This window comes from Rhincodon typus, chromosome 1 (assembly GCF_021869965.1).
Source record: "Rhincodon typus isolate 14 chromosome 1, sRhiTyp1.1, whole genome shotgun sequence".
In the NCBI taxonomy this organism is placed as follows: Eukaryota; Metazoa; Chordata; class Chondrichthyes; order Orectolobiformes; family Rhincodontidae; genus Rhincodon; species Rhincodon typus.
The window spans coordinates 70,751,775-70,777,191 of record NC_063332.1 but is presented as its reverse complement, the minus strand read 5'-3'; the positions used below and the strand labels follow the sequence as shown (position 1 = coordinate 70,777,191).

The 25,417-nt window shown below is 38.6% G+C and overlaps 1 protein-coding gene across 5 annotated transcripts in view; it reads left to right on the top strand.

The window, feature by feature from the left end:
- LOC109934783 (calcium uptake protein 3, mitochondrial) overlaps positions 1-25,417 on the top strand; it is a 170,912-nt gene that overhangs the window by 20,229 nt on the left and 125,266 nt on the right. For all 5 annotated transcript variants that reach the window (XM_048605044.1, XM_048605037.1, XM_048605011.1 and 2 more), the window contains exons 2-4: positions 3,451-3,604; positions 21,817-21,848; positions 23,336-23,414. In XM_048605044.1, coding sequence (XP_048461001.1) covers positions 3,451-3,604; positions 21,817-21,848; positions 23,336-23,414 — 265 coding nt within the window. The remainder of the gene's footprint in view (positions 1-3,450; positions 3,605-21,816; positions 21,849-23,335; positions 23,415-25,417) is intronic.

Here is a 25,417-nt window from a genome sequence, read left to right as displayed (position 1 = left end):
AGTTCTGAGGAAGGGTCACCGGACCCAAAACGTTAACTCTGTTTTCTCCTTCACAGATGCTGCCAGACCTGCTGAGCTTTTCCAGCAACTTTGGTTTTTGTCCCATTTTTTTTTTTGCTTTTTATTTTTCTCAAAGACTATATTTGTGTGATATTAAATCAATTTGCAATTTCAGAATGTTGATTTGTAGCTCTCATTTGCTATGTCTTCTCTTTTACTGTAGTTTGATGCTTTGTCTCATCCTTAAATTTTAATTTCAGACATGCCTTTATTTTTTAAATATCCCCATTTGTTTAGTATTCAAAAGAATTGCTGTTGACTGCTGCTGGCCTGAAACCATGAATATTTTGTTCCTAAAGTTGGGTACTAAAGGTAAAACAAAGTGTTGCAGAAATTCAGCACGCCTGGGAGAACCTGTGGAGAGAGAAATAGAATTAACATTGCAAATTGAGATTTTGGTTCAGAATAAGAAAGAAGCATATATCAGGTATAGACAGCAGAGATCAAGTGAATCCCTAGAACGTATAAAGGCAGTAGGAGTATGCTTAAGATGGAAATAAGAAGGGTAAAAGGGGACACAGCTTTAGCAAACAGGATAAAGGAGAATCCACAGGGATTCTACAAATACATTAAGGACAAAAGGGTAACAAGGGAGAGAATCAGGCCCCTCAAAGATGAATAAGGTCGCGAATTGTGGAACCACAGGAGATGGGCAATACTAAATGAGTATTTTGCATCAGTGTTTAATGTAGAGAAGGATATGGAAGGTAGAGAACATGGGGAAATAAATAGCAACACCTTGAAAAAGGCCCATATTACAGAGGAGGTGGTGCTGGATGTCTTAAAATGAATAAAGGTGGATAAATCTCTGGACCTGACCAGTGTACCCTAGAACTTTGTGGGAAGCTAGGGAAGTGATTGCTGGGCCCCTTGCTGAGATGTTTGCATCATCAATAGCTACCGGTGAGGTGCCGAAAGACTAGAGGTTGACTAACATGGTGCCACAATTTAAGAAAAGTGGTAAGGAAAAGCCAGGGAACTATAAACTGGTGAGCTTGACATCAGTAGTGAGCAGGTTGTTGGAGGGAATCCTAGGAGTGCAATGGCATCTTGATCAGATGGGCAAATGGGCCGAGGAGTGGCAGATGGAGTTTAATTTAGATGAATGTGAGGTGTTGCATTTTGCAAAGGCAAATCTGGGCAGGACTTTGTACTCTTAATGGTAAGGTCTTGGGGAATGTTGCTGAATGAAGAAACCTTGGAGTGCAGGTTCATCGTTCCTTTAAAGTAGAGTCACAGGTAGATAGGATAATGAAAAAGCCAATTGATATGCTTGCCTTTAATGGTCAGTGCATTGGGTATAGGAGTTGGGAGGTCATGTTGCAACTATATAAGACATTGGTTAGGCCACTTTTGGAATACTGCATGCAGTTCTGGTCTCCCTGCTATAGGAATGATGTTGTGAAACTTGAAGGTGTTCTGAAAAGATTTACAAGGACGTTGCCAAGGTTGGAGGGTTTGAGCTATGGGGAGAAGCTGAATAGACTGGAGCTATTTTCCCTGGAGTGACGGAGGCTGAGGGGTAACCTTATACAGGCTTATAAAATCATAAGGGGCATGGATAGGGTAAATAGACAAGGTCTTTCCCCTGGGATGGGGGAGTCCAATCCTAGAGGTTATAGGTTTAAGATGAGAGATGAAAGATTTAAAAGGGACCTAAGGGACAACTTTATCATTGATGTGTCAATGGAATCAGTTGCCAGGGTATGTGGTGGAGGCAGGTACAATTACAACGTTTACAAGGCACGTGGATGGGTGTATGAATAGCAAGGGTTTAGAGGGATTTGGGGCAAATGCTGGCAAATGGGACTAGATTTATTTAGGATATCTGGTCGGCATGGACGAGTTGGACTGAAAGGTGTGTTTCTGTGCTGTATATTTCTCTGACTGTATAATTCTAAATATGATATGACTGTTTCACTGTTGTCAGATGCTGAGTTTCTCCAGCACTTTGTTTTTATTTCAGATCTCCAGCATCCGTAGTACTTTCCTTTTATTGTTAGTTATGATTCTTTTAGATATTTAAAGAGAGTTTTTTTGATTGAAGTATCAAGTGATCTAATCAGAGAGGTAGATAGAATGAATGATAGAATCCCTACAGTGTGGAAACAGGCCCTTCAGCCCAACAAGTCCACACCGACTTCCACAGCATCTCACCCAGTCCCATCCCCCTATAACCAACCTAATCTACGCATCCCTGAACACTATGGGCAATTTAGCATGACCAATCCACCTAGCATGCACATCTTTGGACTGTGGGAAGAAACCGGAGCACGTGGAGGTAACCCCCACAGACACAGGGAGAATGTGCAAACGCCACACAGACAGTCGCCTGAGGGTGGAACTGAACCCTGGTCACTGGCAGCAGTGCTAACCGCTGAGCCACCGTGCTGCCCCAAATGTTATGGACATGTTTGAATCAACCTGTCACGACACACCTCTGGAGCAGATGGCACTTGAGTCCAGGCCTCCTGGCTCAGAGACAGGGACACTACTACAACAGGCCTCCATTCTGTGTTATAAACTCTATTAATGGATTCAAGAAATGAAAAAGGCATCAAGCACTGGTGCAAAGCAATCAAAAAGCCACGTTTTCAATATCCAGCCCATCAATCAGAATATTTGCATGCAATATTTGGCTTTCGCAATACAGACAGTGCTCTCTTTGTAAAATGGCCTCCTCATATCTGCTCAGATGATTGTGGCCAGGAAAAACGCTGAGCTTAACACAGTCTCTCATCTTGAACCAATGGTTTTCAGGGAGCCAAAAATAGCCAATCCCTAAACATATTGCTGTGCTGTACATCTCTGGTAAAACACTGAGTGTAATCTTATAACCCAGATTCTAGCACACAAACTGGTGATGAGGACAAGTTTAAATTGAGCATCCTGCATAAAAACTGTGCTCTGTGAAATTAAACTGAAGATTTACATTGCATGGGAGTATAGACACATGGAATCCTTTCAACACATGTTGAAGTGTAGTCACCTTGAGAAGTTGTTTCATGACAATACCCCAAATTTATGTTTCACTTTTAAAGAAATAAAGCAACCCAAGCCACATACAGGAGCATTATAAAATAAAGTATGACACCAAGCCACATAAGGAGTTAACAGTTTGACATAAGGTTTTAAGTGTCTTAACAAAAATGAGAGGTTACTTACAAATTAGGGGCAGGGCTAGACTATTCAGCTCCTCCAGCCTGCTCCAACATTCAATAAAATCCTGATGTCTGATGTGAATATGGACTTAAGTTTACATTCCCGCCCACGTGCAGTTAAGTTTCGTACCAAAGAGATTTCTGTATCTTCGTGTGTTGCGAAAAAAAGTATCAGGAATGTGAAAAGATTTTTTAAAAAAGTTCAACTTCTGGATTTTGTGCCTTACAGAATGTAATGGAAGAATCTGATATTGAAGATGTGGAACTATATGTTTCTTCCCAAGAACAAAGATTTAGGCTGTTTACATCACTGGAGCATGAAGGTCAGCTATATATGACTCCACGAGACTTTATTGAATCTGTTACTACAGATGAACCAAGAGGTAAGGATTTTGTGCTCTCAAATTATTTTAAATGTGACCACTTTAAGGAACAGAAGAAGAGCTATTATATTGCTGACTGTTTACAATAAAGCCCTAGAAAGTTAGAATAAAACAGAAGAGGCAATCTGGAAGCAATTTTCAGAGAAGTCTAAAAATGGTAAAGAGTTTCAAATATCCTAATATACAGTAATGGAGGAATAGTAAAGGCAAGGTCTGTGAAGAATTTGTAAAACGGTTACAGGAGGACTTAATCGGTGTCTTTCTATTCCAACATAGAGCAAAACACTGTTGAATCTAGTTCTGCTTAATGAAGCAAGACAAATGGAGCGTGTTTCAGTGGGAGAACATATGCATCGTTAATCATCAAAATATGAATGCTTTTAAAATATTAACGGAAGAAGGCAAAAATAGTCAAAGGAATCCAGTATAGGTGAATTGGAAACTGATAGGCTGCAAAAACCATGGATGAGCAATGATAGGGATGTCAAGGAAGAGATTATTTGGGTACAAAGTAAGCATTGTTCTACAAGGAGGAAATGTAGGGATTTCAAAGCCAGAACTCTGAGTGACAAAGGAAATAAAGGTAAAAAAAATTAAATTTCTGATAATTGTCCAGTATAGAATATAATCAAAAATCAAGCACAGTATGAAGGAAAACTGTAAAGTGATGTAAGAAGGGCAAAGAGTTTGACAAAATATTCTGATGCCATAAAATGCATGCAAAGTATTTTTTTTCTATAAAAGGCAAAAGAAAAAGTTAATTAAAGATTGGGCCAATTAGGACTAAAACAAAAATCTTCTAAAGAAGGCAATGAGCAGGATTGAGGATCTCAGTGATTATTTTGCATCAGTCTTACAAAGAAGAATGAAATTGATATCACCATAGAGATGGAACAGTGGAGGTATTGGCTGGAATCTTATGCTGCTACTGGCAGTGGGAATCAAGGCTGACAGGCACACTTAATTTTGTGGAGGCTGAAATATCGGGTAGTGTGATGAAATTACAGAGTTAAGGTTGCAGCATATTGGAGGTGGATTAAGCTCTGGATGACAAGTGGCAGAACCTAAATTTAATGTATTAGTATGTTAAGCATACTCATTAAAATATCATTTCACTATATTAAATTGCAATAAACTCGGCAGTGAATGAGAAACAAGGCCTTCAGATTCAGACTGGTTAAATGTGATGTACAGGAGGCAGGTGATTTGGTAGATTTGAATCGAGAAGGACCTGCTTTTCTTTTCACATGGAACTTTTGTAGACAACAGGAGAGGAGATTTTGATGTGTTGAGATTGGATGGTGGCATCGTAAGGGGATTGGGGTACAGCTGAAGAAGGGAGGGTGAATGGTGCTGGTTTTCTGAGTGGAACAGGGTATAACTAGCTGAGAAGGGGGAGTGGGTTGTGGGCTTTTATAGGAACAGAGGGAAGAAAGTGGAAGGCCAATACACATATATTGGGTTCAAACATGATTGCGGAGAGATCGGTGGATGGAAAGGTTTGTTGGGGAAGATCAATTGTGAAGTCAGGCAATCACGAGGAAACACAGCTCCTTGTCATTCCTGGATGACTTGGAAGAAGCACAATTAAACTGTGGGATCACCCATTGTCTGCTGTGAGACATAACTCCAGATTAGTTTGTGGTAGCAGCAGTTGTAATTATCAGGGAGAGAAAAATTGGAAGGCTCTTGCAACAACTGTAATCTAAAGGCATCTCCTTGTACAGCCAGCCTGCTGTTGATGGATTACAGGGAATGATTCAGGTTCTGTCCTAGTGCTCTGTAAACATGGTGCCTTGACCTTCAACCTTCATGAGGTAATGGGGAAGTCAGTGATACTTCTTCTGATGCCACAACACAATTGGTCAGGAACCTCATTCATGAATATCAAATTGGCTCACTACTGTGTGATTGTGTGTAGCCAGCAGATCTGCCTGAGTGGAAGTCCTGCGCAGTTAAATCCTGCCTTCAAGACACTTGATGCCACAGGATTTTGTCTATTGAATAGAAAACATAGAAAAGAGCGACTAAATAGTTTGGCAGCTTTCAAAGTTAATGTCCCTTGGTTTGGATGGAATGCATCCTAGGTTGTTGAGGAAAACTAAGGTGGAGTCAGCCAGCAGACCTTTCGACTACAATTAATCTTCTAAGCATTCTTGAATGTGGGAGCACTGCTGGAGAAGTAGAGGATTGGAATTGTTGCACTGTTGTTCTGAGAAAGGAGAGGGAGAAAACTGCCAACTACTAGCCAATTAGCCTAATCTCAGTGCTGGCAAATCTGAAACGCCATTATCACTAACAAAAATACTTTTTTTTTTAAAGTTAAGAGTAGAGTGCTTTAATAACCAACAGCCAGTGGAGATTTGTTAAAGGCAAAATCACATTGGACCAATCTGATTGAGCTCTTTGAAGTAACTGAGTGTAGATTGTGTTTTGTGTGTGTGTGCATATTTGTAAAATATCACACATACAATTGTTTCAAAAGCACGGCTCTCAAATTTGCTAGTATTCATCGAACAGAGGTGGCTTTATTGGCCCTGGCACATCCAAAGGATGGAGAATGTTCACGAACCCAATAATTTGGATGTGTCATAGCTCAAAGCTCCACTTAGTATGTCATGTGTGGGTTCTATACGTGGATTATTGCATCTGGGAGTTTCTAGCTGACAACATTGGGAAAACGATGACACCACTTATGGGCTGGCATGCACCAGCATGATGACCAGTGGTGACAGCAACTTGATAAGTGCCACCAGCACTGAACACCACAATCCACATTGACACCTGGTAGCTTCATGTGCAGCATTTGCAGCAGAACTCTCCTCCCATTCACAAAGGTGGCTCATTACTACCTTCAGGGCAATTTGGGACGAACAATAAATGTCGGCCTAGCCAGTGATGCCCATGTCCCATGAGTAAATATTTTATTTTTAAAAATCTATGGAGAGAGTAACAGAGTTAATGTTTCACCTACAGTGAACCACTCTGGATTACTAGTCCAATGTTAATACCATCTCACCACCATCTCCTCTCCAGCTTGTATGGAGATAATTAATTTTGTGTATAATGTCCAGCAGCAGTACATTTTTCAAGTATGTAGATGATACAAAACCTGGTAATATAATAAATTGTGAGACGATAGACTTCAGGAGAATATGGGTCGATAGGTAAAATGAATAACGATGTGACAGATGCATTTTAATATGGCTAAGTGTGATTTTTTTTTTTGCATTTTTGGGTGAAATAACAAACAGTATAACCCAAATGCTGCTATTATGAGAGAGATGAAAGAGTTGCACCTGAAGACCAGCTTATTCACAAATCTTTGAAGCTTGTGATACAAGTTGATCAGGGTGACAAGTTAATTAAAGCAGCTGAAATGTTATAGATACTCAACTTACAAATAGAGATATTAAATACAAAAATATTGAAGGCTTCCTAATCCTTCAAATCTCTGTCGAGGCTTCGAGTGGAACATCGTATGCTGTTCTGGGGACTACACTTCAGCAATGACATTGAGGCCTTTGAGGAGCTGTAAAGAAAGTTACATAGAATTATTTATCCATGGCACAGAGACAGCCCAGTTAACCCAACCAGCTGGTGTTCATTATGCTCCCATCTTTGTTGATCTAAATTTACCATATTAATCATCTACTACCTCAAAGGGAAGGAACAAAGATACAATAAAGATATTGAAACTGTTAAGACTGCATCTTTTTATTTTCTGTATTTTGGATTATGGACCAAAATGGGAAAAGGATTGTTTAAAAACCAAAGATGGTTGAAGGATTGCAATTTTTAAAAGCAAATTAACTGACACACATTGTAAATACTCTTTATACCCTTGTTCAAACAGTGGGGGAAGTCTGGTTATAGACAAATTGTCTACAAGGAATGTCTATGAATGAAGTTTCGGCTGGCAACAAGGAGCTGATTTGGTCTGTGGTGCGGTGACTGATTACTAATGACAAAGGCCTTCTACCTGTCAATAACTGTTATCAGCTCCCAGATAACCTAACGTCTGGTGGGTGTGAATGTTTGGTGGAGAAACCATTGTATCTCTGAAGGGAAGGACCTGTTCCTTTTCTGTGCACTAAAAACTGCCTCATGCCTGAAGAAAGTCAATTTATTTATTTTCCTCAGCAGTTGCTGTAATCTGTGAATTTTAACCTAATAAATCAGAGACTTTATAAAGTGAGAACAAGCTAACCTGTGTGCATTCAAACAAGTGAAAGTACCTGGAGATGAGAAATCAAGGAGCAGTGTCCTGACGAGCCAAAATGATGATCTCGGCAAACTCTGTGCGTAGTCACCACCGACTGCCCTTCCAGTTTTTCTGTCTGCCCACAACACCCATTTATTATTTGTCTGTGTTTATGTATGTAGGTGAGTTTATAAGAGGGGGGGATTTAAAGTTTTAACTAGTAGAGTTACATATTGATGGTTCGTAATTGTTTATCTATAGTGAGAATCTGTTTGTTTGTAATATGTAGTAATTCTGGTTAAGTACAGAAACCTGGTCCATGCTTTCTTTCAACGTTCATCTAAAAGGCTTGTAAATTGGGGAATATTGCATACTGTAAGGTTTTAGAGTAGATTTGTAGCTCAAGTTGTGGATGTTGTAGTTGGTTGGCTCGCTGAGCTGCTTTGTTGTTTCACAGACGTTTCGTCACCCTGCTGGGTAACATCATCAGTGCAGCCTCCAATGAAGCATCAGTGTGTTTTCCCTCCTGTTATTTAAACTCTGGAGTCTGTTGAGCTGGATTACCTCACTTCCAGTTTTCCTTTGCAGTGGAGTGTATCTGGGGTCGAGCTCTATGTGTTTGTTGATGGCTTTCTTCGTGGAGTACCACGCTTCCAGGAATTCCTGTGCTTGTTTCTGCTTTGCTTGTCCCAGTCGAATTGGTGGTTTTCCTTATCCATGTGGATAGAGATGAGTGAGTATTGGTCGTGTCTTTTTGTAACCAATTGATGTTCGTGTACCCTTGTTGTTAATTTCCTTCCTGTTTGTCCAATGTAGTGTTTGTCACAGTCTCTGCAGAGAATCTTGTATATGACACTGGGTCCTGTCCATAGTGGGTAGTGGGTCTTTGGTTCGAGTGAGCAGTTGTCATAGGGTTGATGTGGGTTTGTGTGCTACTCTGATGCCCAGTGTTCGAAGGAGTCTTGTGGTCAGTTCAGATGTGTTCCTGATGTAAGGTAGCGTGGTGAGTGTGTTGGGGCGTGTAGTATCTTCCTGGTGTTGTTCGTGTAATAGGCATCTTCTGACTCAGTTTTTCGGATATCCATTGTCTCTGAATACCTGGAAGAGGTACTCTTCTTTTTGGCGTAGCTCTGTGCTGCTGTAGTGTGTTGTTGCCCGTTTAAATAATGTTCTTGTGCAACTTTGTTTGTGTGTGTTAGGGTGGTTGCTGTTGAAATTCAGTACTTGGTCTGTATGTGTGGCTTTCCTGTGTACCTTTGTTAGGAATTCTCCATTTGTGTATTGCATACTTTTTAAAATTTTTAACTTTTGTGATGACTCCAGGAGTAGTGGGCCTTGATTTCCAATGCACTACCCCAGTGAGACGTAGCAGAACTTGAAGAATTTTGATAAATCAAGTGCAAAGAAACTGCCTGTGGGTCAGTAACCAGAGATAAAAATTAAAATAAATGGTTAAGTGCAAGAAAGGAATGGCGGAGAATTTCAGCACAAGTAAGCTGGATCATACTGTTTGAAAGTGTGGCCAAGTCAGATACCATTGAAAATTTGTAAAGTACTTGAACGTGCACTTGAGTAATTTTCTGGATTGTAAGGGAAAAATTCAGATGTAAACCTAAGTTGGACAGTTCTTTCAAAGAGCCAGCACATGCATGATCGGCTTAATGGCCTCCTTCTGTGCTGGCATTTATCAAGGATTCTTCGTGACACGCCTAATACATTCAGTCTTGGCTTATGCATATGATATAGTTAAAACTGCAAGTTTTCTTCATTAATTCACTTGTATTGCCTTGCAGGTTTTGAGTGAGAGTAAAGCTCCTTTTTATCCTTTTTTTTCTTGGTGTTTCACACCATCTTTGCATTAAAGTCACTGAAATTAGATGTTGCTCGCCTTCTAATATCATTAATGTTGGATTCTTGTGACTTTCCTGCATTAATGTGGTCTATTAAATGAATTAATTTACTCATGTTGGAATTAACTTTTGCACCTGCCTTGGGTTTTATCATTTCTCTCTGTGTAATTTTTTTTAAAGTGTGTGCAAAAAGCCAAGTTGAATTTACTTTTAAAAACAAAAAAAACTTGATAATTGTACTCTTTGAATTACCGAACCAGATTCCTCTACTATTTTAAAAGACTTTTTAATTGCTTGAGGGCGAAAGGCTGGCAATTGATGCCTATTGTGTTATATGGATCATGTTTAGCAGGGGTATACCTAATGTATGGCTTCCTTCAGAAGGTGGGCAAAGCACTCCTTACTCATTCTAACCCAAATGAAGCACTGTAAAATACTTTTACTTTCTTGAGCTATTACAATTCACTTTTCCTGTGAGTTTATCAAGCGCTGGTAAACCTCAAATTTAAATGAGACTCCAAAGAGTTGGGAACTTTACAGGCTTGTGAATTTAACAATTCCAACTTGCAACCACTGCCTCCTTTTTTTGATCGGCAGCTGCTGTTTTTGGTACTCTGAACCCCTTAAGCATCCATTAGAGTTTTCAAGACATTTTCCAAAACTTCAACTTGCTTCTAAAATGATTTTGTGTTGACATCATATTGCTTTATATTTGATCATTCCGAAGGGTAGTACTGTTTGATATGATTACTAAGCCCAATTATCTTTGGACAGAAAGTGACCCACTTTTTCTCTGTAAAGGACCAAGGTCTCAAATATTTTGTGATTGTAGAAAAGACCAAAGTTCAGTTTGTGCAGAAGCCATCTGATCCTGGGTGGGTGAACACATAAGTTGCTGCTGCAACCATACTTTGCCTTTCAACATCCCACAATGCTGTGAGGCAGACTTCAAGGAAGAGTAAATATTATTTATAAGCGAGTTACAAGAATAATATGGTTCATTTTGAATCTGTCAGAGCAATTATTGTTTCTATGTGAATTTTGTAACATATTTCATTTTAATTTTGCACCTGAATGTTGTGCCCATGAAAGAATTTTTCTAGTCAGGCTGTGAAATACACTATTGGTTACCAGTCATTAAATAGTATTGTGATTTTAGGGTGTTGATTTTATGAAAACAGGTTGACAAATAAAGGAACACAATTCATTTTAGCCCCCTCTGGAGGCAGATCCAAAGTGTGTATTTGAAATACTGACACATTTGTTAATGTTAAAAACAATGATCGTGATAAGTAAGCGGTTATTCTAAAAACATTAGACTATTTGAGGGATACAGAACCTCCTACAATACAAGTGATCTTTCTTTTCAGCGCAGCTTACCAATCTTATAGGATTTGTCTGACTGTTCAACATAAAGATATTTCTGCCCTTCAGAATTTTGCCTTGAGTGTATTTTATTTTTCCATATTGTGCATTGAGCTTGCCTTGTTTAGATTCTTGAAAAATCTTGACTCGTGAAATGTGATGTAACAGTTTAATGAAATTTATTGCTTTATGACCTTATCCTAAAGAGGACTGCAGTTATCTACACAGTAAAGCTAGTTGTGTGAAGTATGTTGATGATGGGCAATTAGAGTCAATGGGGACATTGGTTGGTTTATTATCTTGGTACATAAACAATAATTTGGATTTGGTACTCGTGCAAATGCTTGTGTAAACCTCTTTATTCCTAACTAAATACATGGTGTCTAGTTCAACATCATTCAATTTCCAAGATAATTAGGATTTGCAAATTTAATTTTGTTTTCACTGAGGTCTGTTATAAAGACTGCAATTTTCATATCTATATATAAAGCTACATAAAAATAATACAGTACTGCGTGCTTTAATGTACTTAGGCTGGAGAGATGATTAAGCATTTAAAAAAAATCTATATAACAAATGCTGTATCAAAATTTAGATGTATAATTTAAAACAAAACCTGGTGAATCCTAATTCTAAACAAATTGCACTTTAAGGAGAACTGAAATGAAATTATTACAGCTGCATAGATTTTGGGACAGAAAAATTTTACTTGTCTATTAATTGCTAACTTAATTTGCATTATCAGGACTATCATTATTTGAGTTATTTAATTCAATCCTGGGATGTGGATACTGCTGTTATTACCTATCCCTAATTGCCCTTCAAAACGCAGTGGTTAGCTGCTAGCTTGAATATTTCCAGTTTGTGTAGTGTCGGTACACTCAAATGCTGTTAAACAGAGTTTCAAGGACTCTGACCCACAGTCCATGCAGAATAAGCTATATATTTACATTTGAAGGGGAACGTGCAAATGTGGTTTTCCACGTTAACGGGCAGCTCAGTGGCTCAGTGGTTAGCACTGCTGCCTCACAGTGCCAGGGACCCAGGTTCGATTCCATCCTCAGGCGCTTGTTTGTGTGGAGTTTGCATGTTCTCCCTGTGCCTGCGTGGGTTTCCGCTGGGTGCTCTGGTTTCCTTCTGCAGTCCAAAGATGTGCAGGCTAGGTGCATTGGCCATGCTAAATTACCCATAGTGCTCAGGGATGTGTAGGTTAAATGCATTAGCCATGGGAAATGCAGGGATAGGATAGAGGGCTGGTCTGGGTGGGATGCTGTTTGGAGGGTATTGTGGACGTGGTGGGCCAAATGGCCTGTTACTACTCTGTAGGGATTCTAAGTTAACCTGTGGCAGAAGGATAGCAAATACAAGTCAGTGTAATAAAAAGGCAATAAACGAAGCACTAACCTTATTGTTAGAAGTTTAGAATTGTAAAGTAGTGAAGTTCTGGTGAACCTGCACTGAACTTTGGTAGGCCATTTTTTTCATGAAAAAGACAGAAGCATGGGGATGAATGTGGAGAAAATTTACAAGAATAAATAATACCCAGGTTTCTGGTATACTTTTCAAGAACTGTTTGACAGGCTAGGTCTCTTTTCTATTGGGAAAAAATAGGTTGTGAGATGACGTAATGGAATTTAATAAAACAATGATGCATAGATACCTAGAGAATGTCCCCTATTGAGAGAAGAGTACAACCAGAAGCTGTCAAAAAACCCAGTAACAAATTATAGTGGTAGATTTAGATGAAAAAGATGGGGGAAACTTGGGATGAGATTAGAATGCCTCTATTGAACCTGCCTTCCCAATAAGCTCAAGCTGTGTGTTCCAGTATTCGATCAGTTGCTGTGAGGAAAATGATTATTGTCATTTTATTACTTGTTTTTGCTTCTTTTGCCAATTACTTTACATCTTTGACCCCTTATTCGTGAGCACTTCATGAGTGAAAACAGTTTGCCCCTGTTTACGCACTCCGGGCTCCTCATGACTTTGAACGTCTCTCTCACATCTCCTCTCAACCTTCTCTTCTGTAAAGAATAAAGACTCAATATCTCCAATCTATCTTCATAAATGAATAACTTTATCTCTGGGGAAAAGAATAAGCGGTAAGCCTAAGGATGGGAAGGATTTTAAAATTCAGCAGAGCACCAAGAAAAGGAAAATATGATTATGAAAATAAACTAGTAAAAATCATGAAAAAAGACTGAAACTTTTTATAGAAATGTAAAAAGAAAAAATAAAACTGTCTTCGATACAGACTGTAGAATTCATAAAGGAAAGTAAGGAAACAAGTGCTTTATTGTCTTGAAGGAAGATGCAAAAAAACTTTGCAGAAAACTTACTAGAAAACCAAGGGGATAGTATGAACGAGGAACTGAAAGAAATTAGTATCAGTAAAAGTCTAGTGCTGGAAAAGTTTATGGAACCAACAGTTGCTAAATCCCTTGGACTTGGTGTACATCCCAAATTGTTCAAAGGGGTGGCTGTGGGGATAGTGGACATATTGGTTGCCCAAAATCCTCTAGCTTCTGGAATAATTTTTGCAGATTGGAAGATTGTAGATGTAAATCCAGAATTTAAAGGAGGGAGCCTGTTAAGAAAAATTACTGAAATCTATTATAAAGGATGTGATAACTCGACATTAAGAAAATAGTGATATGATTAGGCACAGTCAACATGCATTTATGGAAGGGAAATTACGTTTAATGAACCTTGGAGTTAGAGTTTTTTGAAGATGTCAGCAGCTGAAAAGATGAAGAGGAAGGTTTTTGATAACCTTTTCTGAAAGGACTGAGCAAAATTAGATCACGGGGATTATACTGCATTAATATACTGGCATGAATTGGGTAGAAGACATAAAATAGAGGGGAGGAATAAACGGGTTGGGCTCATGTTGCCAGGCTGTAACTAGAGGGGTGCTGCAAGAGTCAGTGCTTGGGCTCCAGTTATTCACAATCCATATCAACGATTGGGTGCGGGGATCAAATGTAATAATTCCAAATTTATCAGGACATAAAGCAAGGTGGACATGTTTGTTGTGAGGAGGATGCATAGAGGCTTCAGGAGGATTTAAAACAAGTGAGCAGGCAGGAACATGATAAGTGGAATCTAATGTGGGGGGAAAAGAAATTTAACATTATCTATTTTGGTAGGAAAAATGCTGAGAGATTGGGAAATCTTCATTTCCAAAAGGACCTATGTGTCCTTGCTAATAAGTCACTGAACGCTGACTTGCAAGTTCAGAAAACTTTTAGGAATGGCAAACAGTATGTTGATCTTTATTGCTGGATGATTTGAATGTGGGAGTAAGTATACTGTGCTGCAACTGTACAGAGGCTTGGTAAGACTGCACCTAGAATATTATGTGCAGTTTTGTTCTCTTTGCTTAAGAGGTAGTGCGACGAACATTCACCATTCTGATTCCTAAGATTGCAGGATTGACCTACAAGGAGAGATTGGGCCTGTATTCTATAGTGTTTAGAAGAGTGAGAAGTAATAAAAACTTTGGAGAACTTGACAAAGTAGCTGCAGTTTCCCTGGCATGGGGGCAGGCCATTTACGATTGGAATGAGGAGGAATTTCTTCACTTAGTCATAGAGCTGTACAGCATGGAAACAGACCATTCGGTCCATCTTGTCCATGCTGACCAGATATCCTAAATTTCTCTAGTCCCATTTGGCCCATATCCCTCTAAACCCTTCCTATTCATATACGGGGACGGAGGCGATGGACTAGTGATATTATCACTGAAATGTTAATCCAGAGACCCAGATAACGTTCTGGTGACCCAGGTTTGAGTCCTGCCATGACAGATGGTGGAATTTCAATCCAATAAATATCTGGAATTAAGAGTCTAATGATGACCATGAATCCATTGTCGATTGTTGGGAAAAACCCATCTGGTTCACTAATGTCCTTTTAGGGAAGGAAACTGCCATCCTGACCTGGTCTGGCCGACCTGTGACTCCAGACCCACAGCCATGTGGTTGACTCTCAACTGCACTCTGGGCAATTAGGGATGGGCAATAAGTGCTGCCTAGCCAGCGATGCTCTCATTCCATGAATGAAATTTTTAAAAAAAAAACCCATCCAGATGCCTTTTAAATGTTGTAATTGTACCAGCCTCCACCACTTCCTCTGGCAGCTCATTCCATAAATGCACCACCTTCTGTATGAAAAAGCTGTCCCTTGGGTCCCTTTCATATCTTTCCCCTCTCACCTTAAACCTATGCCCTCGAGTTTTGCACTCCCCTACCCTGGGAAAAAGACCTTGGCTATTCACCCTATCCATGCTCCTCATTATTTTATAAGCCTCTATAAAGTCACCCCTCGGCCTCCTACGCTCCAGGGGAAAAACAGTCTCGGCCTCTTCTTATAACTCAAGCCCTCCAGTCTCGGTAAAATCCTTGTAAATCATTTTTGCACCCTTTCCAGTTTAATAATATCCTTCCTGCAGTAGGACGACCAGAACTATACACAGTACTCCAAATGTGGCCATATCAATGTCTTGTGCATCCATAACATGACATCCCAATGCCTGTACTCAGTGCTCTGGTTGATGAAGCAAATGTGCCAAACAGCTTCGTCACTCTGTCCACCTGTGATGCCACTTTCAAAGAACAATGTACCTGCGTCCCTTGATCTTTCTGTTCAACAGCACTCCTCAGGGCCCCACTACTAACTGTGCAAGTCCTGCTGTGGTTTGTCTTAACAAAATGGTAACTCCATCTGCATTTCTCTGCCTGTTGGCCCAGTTGATCAAGATCCCGTTGTACTCTAAGATAACTTCCTTCATTGTCCACCACAGCACCAATTTTGGTGTCATCTGCAAACTTACTAACCATGCCTCCTTTATTCTCATCCAAATTGTTATATAAACGACAAACAACAGTGGAGCCAGCACCAATCCTTGTGGCACACCGCTCATCATAGGCTTCGAATCTGAACAACAACCCTCTACCAGTAGCCTCTGTCTCCTACTGTCAAGCTAATTTTGTATCCAGTTGGCTAGCTCTCCCTGGATCCCATGTGATCTAACCTTACTAACCAGTCTACCATGTGGAACTTGTCAAAGGCCATGCTAAAGTCCATGTAAACCATGTCTACTGTTCTGCCTTCATGATTCTTTCTGGCACCTCTTCAAAAAGCTCAATCCAATTTGTAAGTCATGAATTTCCACACACAACACCGTGCTGACTATCCCTAATCAGTCTTTGCCTTTCCAAATGCACATAGATCCTGTGTCTCAGAATCGACCTGACAGGATAAGAACCAATTAAGTTAGTTGCTGATACCGTTTTTAAAAAAATGAAATTATCTCCATGAAAGGACAATGAATAGATCTGTGCCACAGAGGCTAACCTAATATGGAAGCAAGATTCAACAGCTTTGGCATAGAAGCCATTTTATATATTTCCTAATCAACCTGTTAAGAAATGTTATGACGCATCTCTGAAGCAGCTGAGACTTGAACCCAGGTCTCCTAACTCAGGTAAGGTGCCATCACTGTGCCATGAGTCTTTGTAAGCTTTCATTTGTACATAAGTCTGACTGTGAGCAATGATTTTGTGCACAGACCATTGGAGAGACATCTTGAAGCAACCACTGTTTCTCAACAGAGAAGCAGAGGAGTGAGTCTACGCCTGTTATCGAGCTGCCAACAGCCATGACCTGTAATTCCTAAAAGCAAAGCAAAGGAGCCTTCACTGGTTTCCAGGATCTGTTTTGTTCTGTAGGATTAACCTCTGACTATCTGACTGTAGAAGCTATCACGGTGACAGAGTCATGAATTTGATATTTTTAGCTAACTTGCTTTAGAAAGAGAATCTTCAAACACACCAGGCCTGCAATGATTATCATGACTGATGTAATTTTCATCTTCATTTGTAACTTGTATTCTTGTTTACTTTAAGTCTTTATCTGCATTTTAGCTATAACTTCACTTTTTTACCTAAACAACTTTTCATTGTGTAATAAACTCACCTTTTACCTTGTTTTATAGCATAAAACTGTGCTGCTGGTTATTTTTTACATTGAAACACTCAAACTAAAAGGGTGCTATTTCTGACCTTATACAAATTCATTAGTACACAACCACTCTGACATACCTAACGTGGTTGCAACACGGAAATTATGACTGGTGCCTCCATAATTGCTTTTGCCAATTCCTTCAGTATTCTTGGATACAGATCATCTGGTCTTGTATCAACTTTTGAATATAGACAGCCCACCTAATCCTTAGCTATTTTAAATACCTCTAGTGTATCTCTTTCATCTCAGCTAGGTAGCATCTTCATGGGTAAACACAGATGCAAAGTATTAATTTAGTACCTCCACTGCTCTCCCAACCTCCATGTTTAAATCCCTCTTCTGTTTCTTACTCCACCATTCATTCTTTTTATCACCATTTGTTAACTTTTTATATGCATACAGAAGACTTTGGCATTCCCTTTTATATTCACTGTGAGTCTATTTTCATGCTGTCTCTTTGCTTCACAAGCTTTTTCACTTCCTTCTGAATCTTCTATATTTAGACCTTTTCTCTGTTGTATTATCTAGGTGATAGATGTTGCAGATTGGAAAGTGCTGCTGAAGAAGCCTTTGTGAGTTGCTGCATTGCACCCTGTAGCTGATGCGCACTGCAGCTACACTGTGCCAATGGTGAAGGTAATGAAGGTTTAAAGGTTTAAAGGTGTCGACAGGGTGTTGATTAAGTAGGCTGCTTTTCCTAGATGGTTTTGAAACTCTTGATTATTGAAGGAACTGAGGCCATTCAGGTAAGATGAGAGTAGTTCCTGACACAACCAATTAATACTCTTAATACTTTCATAGAAGCATATCTTATGCTGAGTGAGGAATGCAATTGTTGATGCTTTCATACGTGCCATACGTATACCCAACCTTAAACTTCTTAATCTTCATTGTTGTCCTAGTATAAAAGAAGAGAAATTGTCTCATCCTACTATAAAAGACAGTCCTGCCAAAGAGTCATACACTTGTACAGCACGTAAACACGTCCTTCAGCCCAACTTGTCCATGCTGACCAAATATCCTAAACTAATTTAGTCCCATTTGCCAACATTGGGCTCATATTCCTCTAAACCCTTCCTATTTATGTACCCATCCAGATGCCTTTTAAATGTTGTAATTGTACTAGCCTCCACCACTTCCTCTGGCAACTCATTCCATAAACGCACCACACTCTGCATGAAAAAGTTGCCCCTTCGGTTCCTTTCATTATCTTTCCCCTGTCACCTTAAACCTATGCCCTCTACTTTTGCACTCCCCTACCCTGGGAAAAGGACCTTGGCTATTCATCCTATCCGTGCCTCTCTCTATTTTATAAATCTCTATAAGGTCACCCCTCCGTCTCCAACGCTGCAGGGAAAATAGCCCCAGTCTATTCAGCCTCTCCCTATAGTTCAAACCCTCCAACCTCAGCAACATCCTCGCAAATCTTTTCTGCACCATTTTGAGTTTAACAACCTGTTTCCTATAGTAGGGAGACCAGAATTGAACGCAGTATTCCAAAGTTATTGTCAAAAGATCATATTCTCTTGAAATTTTCACACTAATACAGATAGTTAGCTCAAAAATCACCAAACAGCTAAAAGTAACAGTTACACGCTTACTTTAAGAAATGCTATTTAGCATGCAAGTAGTTAACGGCTTTTTTTTATAATTATTTACAGAGTTATACTAAGCAGTCTATCAACTGTACCATATCAGCAGATTGTCAGGTTCACCAATTGGAGAAATCTGGAATATGGGGTCTCTTTAAAGCAGATAATTTAGCACTATACTTTTTTCTATCCTCAATTAATTTTGTACCATATAAAAACTACCCTGATCTTTGGATGTTCTTTCAAGTTTCAAGTCCAAGTCTAAGTCTGTAACTGCGAGTGACATAGAAATTGCTGTTCAGTTAGGGTTTCGTACATTGATGATATAGAGGAAGCATTACGCAGCAATTAATGCCTGTTGTAGTTGACCAGAAAATAATTGATGCTGACACTGGGTGCCTGAAACAACCGACATTCCATTTTTTTAGCGGGGGCATATGTCATCTGGAAAAAAACATTAGAAAAGGGTTCATGACATTCGGCACAAAGGACTTAATGATCTAAACCCTTGGGTTCTAAAGGAGAAAGGTACAGAGATGGTGGATGCATTAGCTATTAATTCAGGAATGGCCCCGTTAGATTTGGCAAGACAGGAGAGAGAAAACAATGGCAAACCAATTAACCTGATATTATTATGGAGAAAATACTGGAATCTTGTGTTGCAATTCACTTAGAAAATCATAGTTGATTAAAACAAGTCAACATGATTTTATAAAGGGAAATCTTATTTTACAAACTTGTTGCAGTTTTTCTTTTGAGGATTTCAGTAGGAGTTTTATAGGGTAACTAGTAAATTTCCTATACCTAGATTTCCAAAACACATTTGAGAAGGTTTCACAAAAAAGGTAAGCAGGAAATGATAATGTCTCACGGAGTTTGGAATAATATTTCAACATGAATAGAAGATTAGTTAATGGAAGGGAAGTAGAATCTGCGTAAACTGGGCGCTTTCAGTGCACACAGTGAAGTAGAGCACAATAAAGGTCCATGCTGTGGCCTTAGCTATTTACAATCTATAGTCGTGACAGAGATAAAGAGGCAGAAAGTAATATATCTAAATTTGTGGAGAGGAACCTATTGGGTAGACACAAGGAGATGGAGACAGGTTAAATGAGTGGGTCATAACAGAAAAATAGAAAATAGGAGCAGGAGTAGGCCATTTGGACCTTTGAATCTGCGTTCTGCCTTTTGAATATGATTATGCTGATCATCCAACTCGATGTTTTAGCCTCAGCTGTTTTCTGTAGCAGAGAATTCCACAGGTTCACTGCTCACTGGGTGAAGAAGTTTCTCCTCATATCAGCCCTAAACAGCCTACCTTGCATCCTTAAACTGTGACCGCTGGCTATAGATATGGTAGATGGAGTATTTTGTGTAGAAATATGAAATGATTAATTTGTTAATAAGAATAAAAGAGGAATTTTTTTTAAAAGGTCTGAAACTTAAGTGTTGATATTCAAAGAGAGATGGGTGGTATCATTCAAGGAACACAAAGTATGCAGGTACAACAAGCAGTCAGGAAGGCATGTGGCATATTGGTCTTTACTGTAATGGGACTGGAGTATAGGAATAAAAAGGTCTTGCTAGAATTACAGTGTATAGTTTTGATATCCACATTGAAGAAAAGCTCAACTAAATTCACTAAGTTCACTAAATTGATCACTATGATAAAAGGTTGTGGTGAGAAATTGAGCACATTTGGTTTATTTTCTCTAGAGTTTGGAAGTGAGAGATGCATTCTCTTTGAAATGTACAAGATTCTGAGCTGCTTGATGGGACCAATGCTGACTTTTTTTTCCATTGTTTGGGGAATTTGAAACTGGGGTCTCAATATCAGGATAAGGGTCCAATCATTTAATACTGAGATGATAAATTACCTCACCCAAAGAAATATGAAACTTTTGAATCTTCTATTCCAGGATATTCCATTGTTGAACACATTTAAGGCTGGAATAGACAGATTTTTGTTTTCTTGGGAGATGAAAGGGAGGCAGGAAAGTGAGTTTGAAGTTAAGAATAGCCATGATGGAATTGAACAGTGGAGGAGATTTGACTGGGCCATATGGTCCACTCCTGATCCTATTTCCTGTGCTCTTGTATCCAAGTTTAGAACATCACTGAGGTGATCTGTGGTTATAATATGAAGCTTAACCAGTACCGCTATAAACTTAATACAATACTTCTATCTCCACAGTATCTGTCTAAACTACTACCCCAGTTTAGAGAGGATGGGGGAAGGATTGCAACTTACCAATTACCTACCTGTACACCCATTTAATTCCTGCAGGCTTCAGCTCTCGTGACTCGCAGTTGCTGGTTCCCTCTCTTGTATAAAAGGCCTGAACAGGCTGTCCTCCTTAACTGCACCAAATTCCCTCACTTGCCAGTTTTCTGGATTTTAGTGTTTATTCTTAATGGAATCAGTTTCTAGCTTCATTTTTATACAACTTACAAGAAGTGTGTTAGGACACTTGCTACGTTTTCATTCCTAGAAAATCTGATAGCTGAAAGACTTCCTACTTAAAGGGGGCATTGAATATTATATTGAAATATATTGTTCCTGATTTTAACCTCCTTAATCATAATGTATCATTTCAGACTGGCGGATAAGGGTAATGTGTTATTTATGTGTCACATCTTATTGAGTGATGAGGACATGGAAAATCTGATGTTCAGAATAAGTGCTTCCTTCCCACCTCTCTCACTATGTTCACCTTGTTGGGCAAAGGTGGGGTTCCTGCTGACAAAAGTTGGGTACGAAGACGGGGTGCAGCAGAAATATGTCAGAATATGCAGGAAGCAAATTTCCTCACCTGGTACACATTTGTGTCATTTAGCACAAGCTATTTAATCTAATATTGCTTTCCTGCTGAACTGTTAACATTCTTCCTTTTCATGCAACGGTCTAATTTATTTTAAACCCACATATAGGTTCTACTTCAGCAACATACCTGTTAAATTTGTGCCCTCGTTGTCATCATGCTAACCAGTGAATACACTTTATCACTATTTTACAATCTTGAAGACCTCTATCAAGTTACCTTTAATCTTTCAGGCTTAAATGTACTTTGACAGTAATGGGTATTGATTTATGAATTTTAAAGGATATACACCAATTTTATTTTCACAATTCATATAATGCAATGATTGAAATAAGTGAACTTTGTTTTGCAGGTTTTAGACCTCGGAAATCCCTTTCAAAACAGGTGAGCAATCCTGAGGCAGTGAGGCTGATTTTAACATTTGGTTGGATGTGGAAAACTGGCTGTAGAAGAATGATTGCCGATTATACACCCTGCCTGTCCGTTTCTTCCTCTCTTTATGATACAATGTATAATTGAGGGGGTTACATTGCTGATGACTGATCTACGACTGAATTTTCTGCCGTTTTTCTTGCCAAAAGTAAAATTTTCCTTCGTAGCTTTTAAATAAACTTGTAAATTATAGAGGATAAAATGATTGCGCAATATTTACTATATGCTAAATACACAAACCTAAAATATTTAATATGATTGAAAGTGCATTATATTCAAGATTTGTATGCACTATAAATACTAACGTTGGTGTGAATTAAAAAGATCGGACTCAAAAATGTCATTTTTTATTTTACGTAAATTAACCCTGTACAAAATATTAAAGATCATATTTGATGTTTACATATATTTCCCCTCAAACTTGCTATTGTCCATTCTGGGGTTGTCTTCCCTGAAACTCAGAGGATTAAATCAATGTTTTGAGATCTAAGGAGAGGACCTTGATGGATGGAAATAAACTATTTCCATTCGTTATGGGATATGGCCTAAAACTGAGAGCCAGGTTTTTCATGAATTGAAGTAAAGCATAGTGCAAGTTTAGAACTCTTCCATAAATGACAGTCGTTCCACTAAGGGTGTTTTTTTTCCTTCAGCCAATTAGACCTTATGCTCTGTCATTCCTTTCCCAAAGTCTTTAATTCTCCTCCTTCTCCTCGTTAAGACCCCCTTTAAGATTGACTTGATCTACCAATATTTTGTTAATCCTTGATATTCTCCTTTTACCCATTCTTCACATCTCTGTTAAGTGTTTTCAGATATTTTTCTACATTACAACTTGCTTTGTTCAGAGGATGTCATGCTAGTCAGACTACCAAGAGGTTCTTTGTGACCTCTCATTGCTATCTGCAAAGCGAGGTGAAATTATCTCATTTTTGCAGTTGTTCTGTTGAGAGAGGTACATTTTCCTAAAGGAGGCTATATTAGTTGTGCTTGATTAACTGTACCCATTACAGTTTTGTGTGCTGACACAACAATTTCTGAATGATGTGAGGAATATTTTCTCAGGACCTGGGTCGATACAGAAACAGATGTATAGCAATTCCATCTTCTCCCTGGACGCTTGTGGTGATCCTCTGTAGCCACTTTCCTGTAAATGCCTGCCTGTGCCTGAAGTTCCCTATTCTTTTTGCCTGGAACTTTTTACTGGCCTTTGAAAAAGCCAATAATACGTTGAGAAATCTTTGGAATGCTTTCAGACGTTTTGTCCTATATCAGTCCTGTCTTTTAATTGTCCCTTGCAAGTGGGATTAACACCTTTACCAAAACTTATTAGAATGGATTTAGATCTGTAGATGAAAATCTACTTTAAACAAAATCTTGTTGAGGTGTAATTTTTTTCCCCCACGTCAAGCATTTTATTTCTTTACGTGGTTTTACAGGAATTGGAAAACATGCTTGCAGAAACACCTCCGGTATGGAAAGGCTCTTCAAGACTTTTTCGAACTTTACATGATAGAGGTTAGTGAAATACTCCAGATAAGTTGGCATTGCATTTGTTTTTCGTCGTGAATTTATAAAACATATGAACAAGGTTCGTCTTGTGGCCAATACTGATGTCCTGGTTTAGTGATAACTCAAAATATTTATATATAATGATGATGGAGCATGGGAAAACATGGTTCTAAGAGACTTTTGGTTCGTCTGGTTTGCTCCCTTGCTTCATTTTCACATTGCTTAGTTCAAAAGGAACTAGTTATGATCAGTGAGCAAATTTAGTAAAAATACATTAACACTTTTTGGCAACCAAGGTCAAAATGTATTTGTGAGGTGTGTGGACTTCATAGATTTTGTGCTTAAAAAGCAACTTACTTTTAATTGCACTTTAGGTGCCAAAGTATTATAATTCCATAAACTTTGCTTACATTTAAACTGAATTTCAATAATAACAAATAGTTAATGGTAGTAGAAAATGGAGCAAGAACTGGAGAAGTAGTGGTATAGTTGGAGATTTCAGACAGGAGGATCCAATAGTTGAAGACTCTGGCAAGGTGTAGTGAAGGGAATGGGAAGAGATGTACCAGAGTATCAGAAAAAAAAATACAAAGTGTGCTAGGTATAATGGGGGATTTGGAGTGGGGTCAGGAGAAGCCATGGTGTGATAACACTTGAATATTTAGGGATGAGTGGCCATTACTTGTCACTGAAGTCTGCAGTAAATGAAGAGGACTTAGTTTAGGATATGGTACATGTAGCAGAGTTGTGGAAAAGTTGAATTTTATATAGCATCTATGGCAAGAAAGTTGAAATGGTGTATTTGGGAGGTTATGAAAGCATGATTTCCACTTCACTATGGAAGAGTGCTGTTCAAGTGATTTGGCATGTCATGATCAAAGTTAATCAAGACCAAGAGAATTTTATTTGCCAATTCATTTTACAATATATCATTTAAAAGGAAATGTGGCCAGTATAATTAAGTTATTGTGTACATTTGATTGTTTAATGTACTTTTTAAATTAAAAAGTGATTATTTTAGTTGGGACAATACAGAAATTGGTTGAAATTAGGGGAAGATAAGTGCTTTAAAAACATAGCTTATATTTGAATCAAAATATGTTAAATTCCGATGATTTCCAAAATACACAGCCTTACTGTAGTTTGGGACTAGTAATCAAAGGGTCTAAAATGCAATTTTAACAAAAATGTGGAAGGAAAGCCTTGGTATGCAACACTAAATATCAAGAGGATCATACCTTTTTATAAACATTCTTGTGCACTAACATCCTACTACTACATAGTTTCTATATCTATTAACATAAAGCTAATATTTGGTCTCCAACAGGAAGTTAATGTCTTTCTTTTCATCAGACTTTCAATATGTGTAATCATGTTCACAATTAGTTAATAGGTAGTTTTATTTAAGTATTAAATGTGAAAAACTAAATGTTTCTGAAACTAGAGAGTGCAGTCAGTTGCAATTTCAAAAGCATAACCCATGAAAAAAATGCTGAAATTACTGTGAATTTTCATTCCTTTTGTTGGTAGGAGTTTATGCGATTTTTAAAACCTTACATTTCCAGAATGTTGCTCATTGTTGATGGATAAAGCTGCCATTTGAGCTTTGAGAAGTTAATTCCTACACTCTGAATACCTGTGATGTAGGTACTTTTTCACACTCAGACCAAATACCAAGGTTGGAACTGAAACTGAGCACCAGAACTGGGTTGAAACCTGTTAATCCTGGTGTTGAGTTTCAAACCAAAGCAAAGTTACTCACAAAGGTATTATGCTAGCCGTCAAACAAAGCTCATCTTTGGAAGGGCTTGTGAAGGCCCTCGAGAATGTCTAAGTCTATTTGAGGTCCCTGGCTAGCAAGACAATTTCATGTTCTTACTACAGATATTTGTGAATAGAATTAACTGTTAGAATAGCATTGAGTTACAGTGTATGCAAGAAACCTTTTTGTGAGGTGTTGCTGTGGAATTTTGCTGCTTAACAACATCTATTTGAACTTTTGCCTTGTC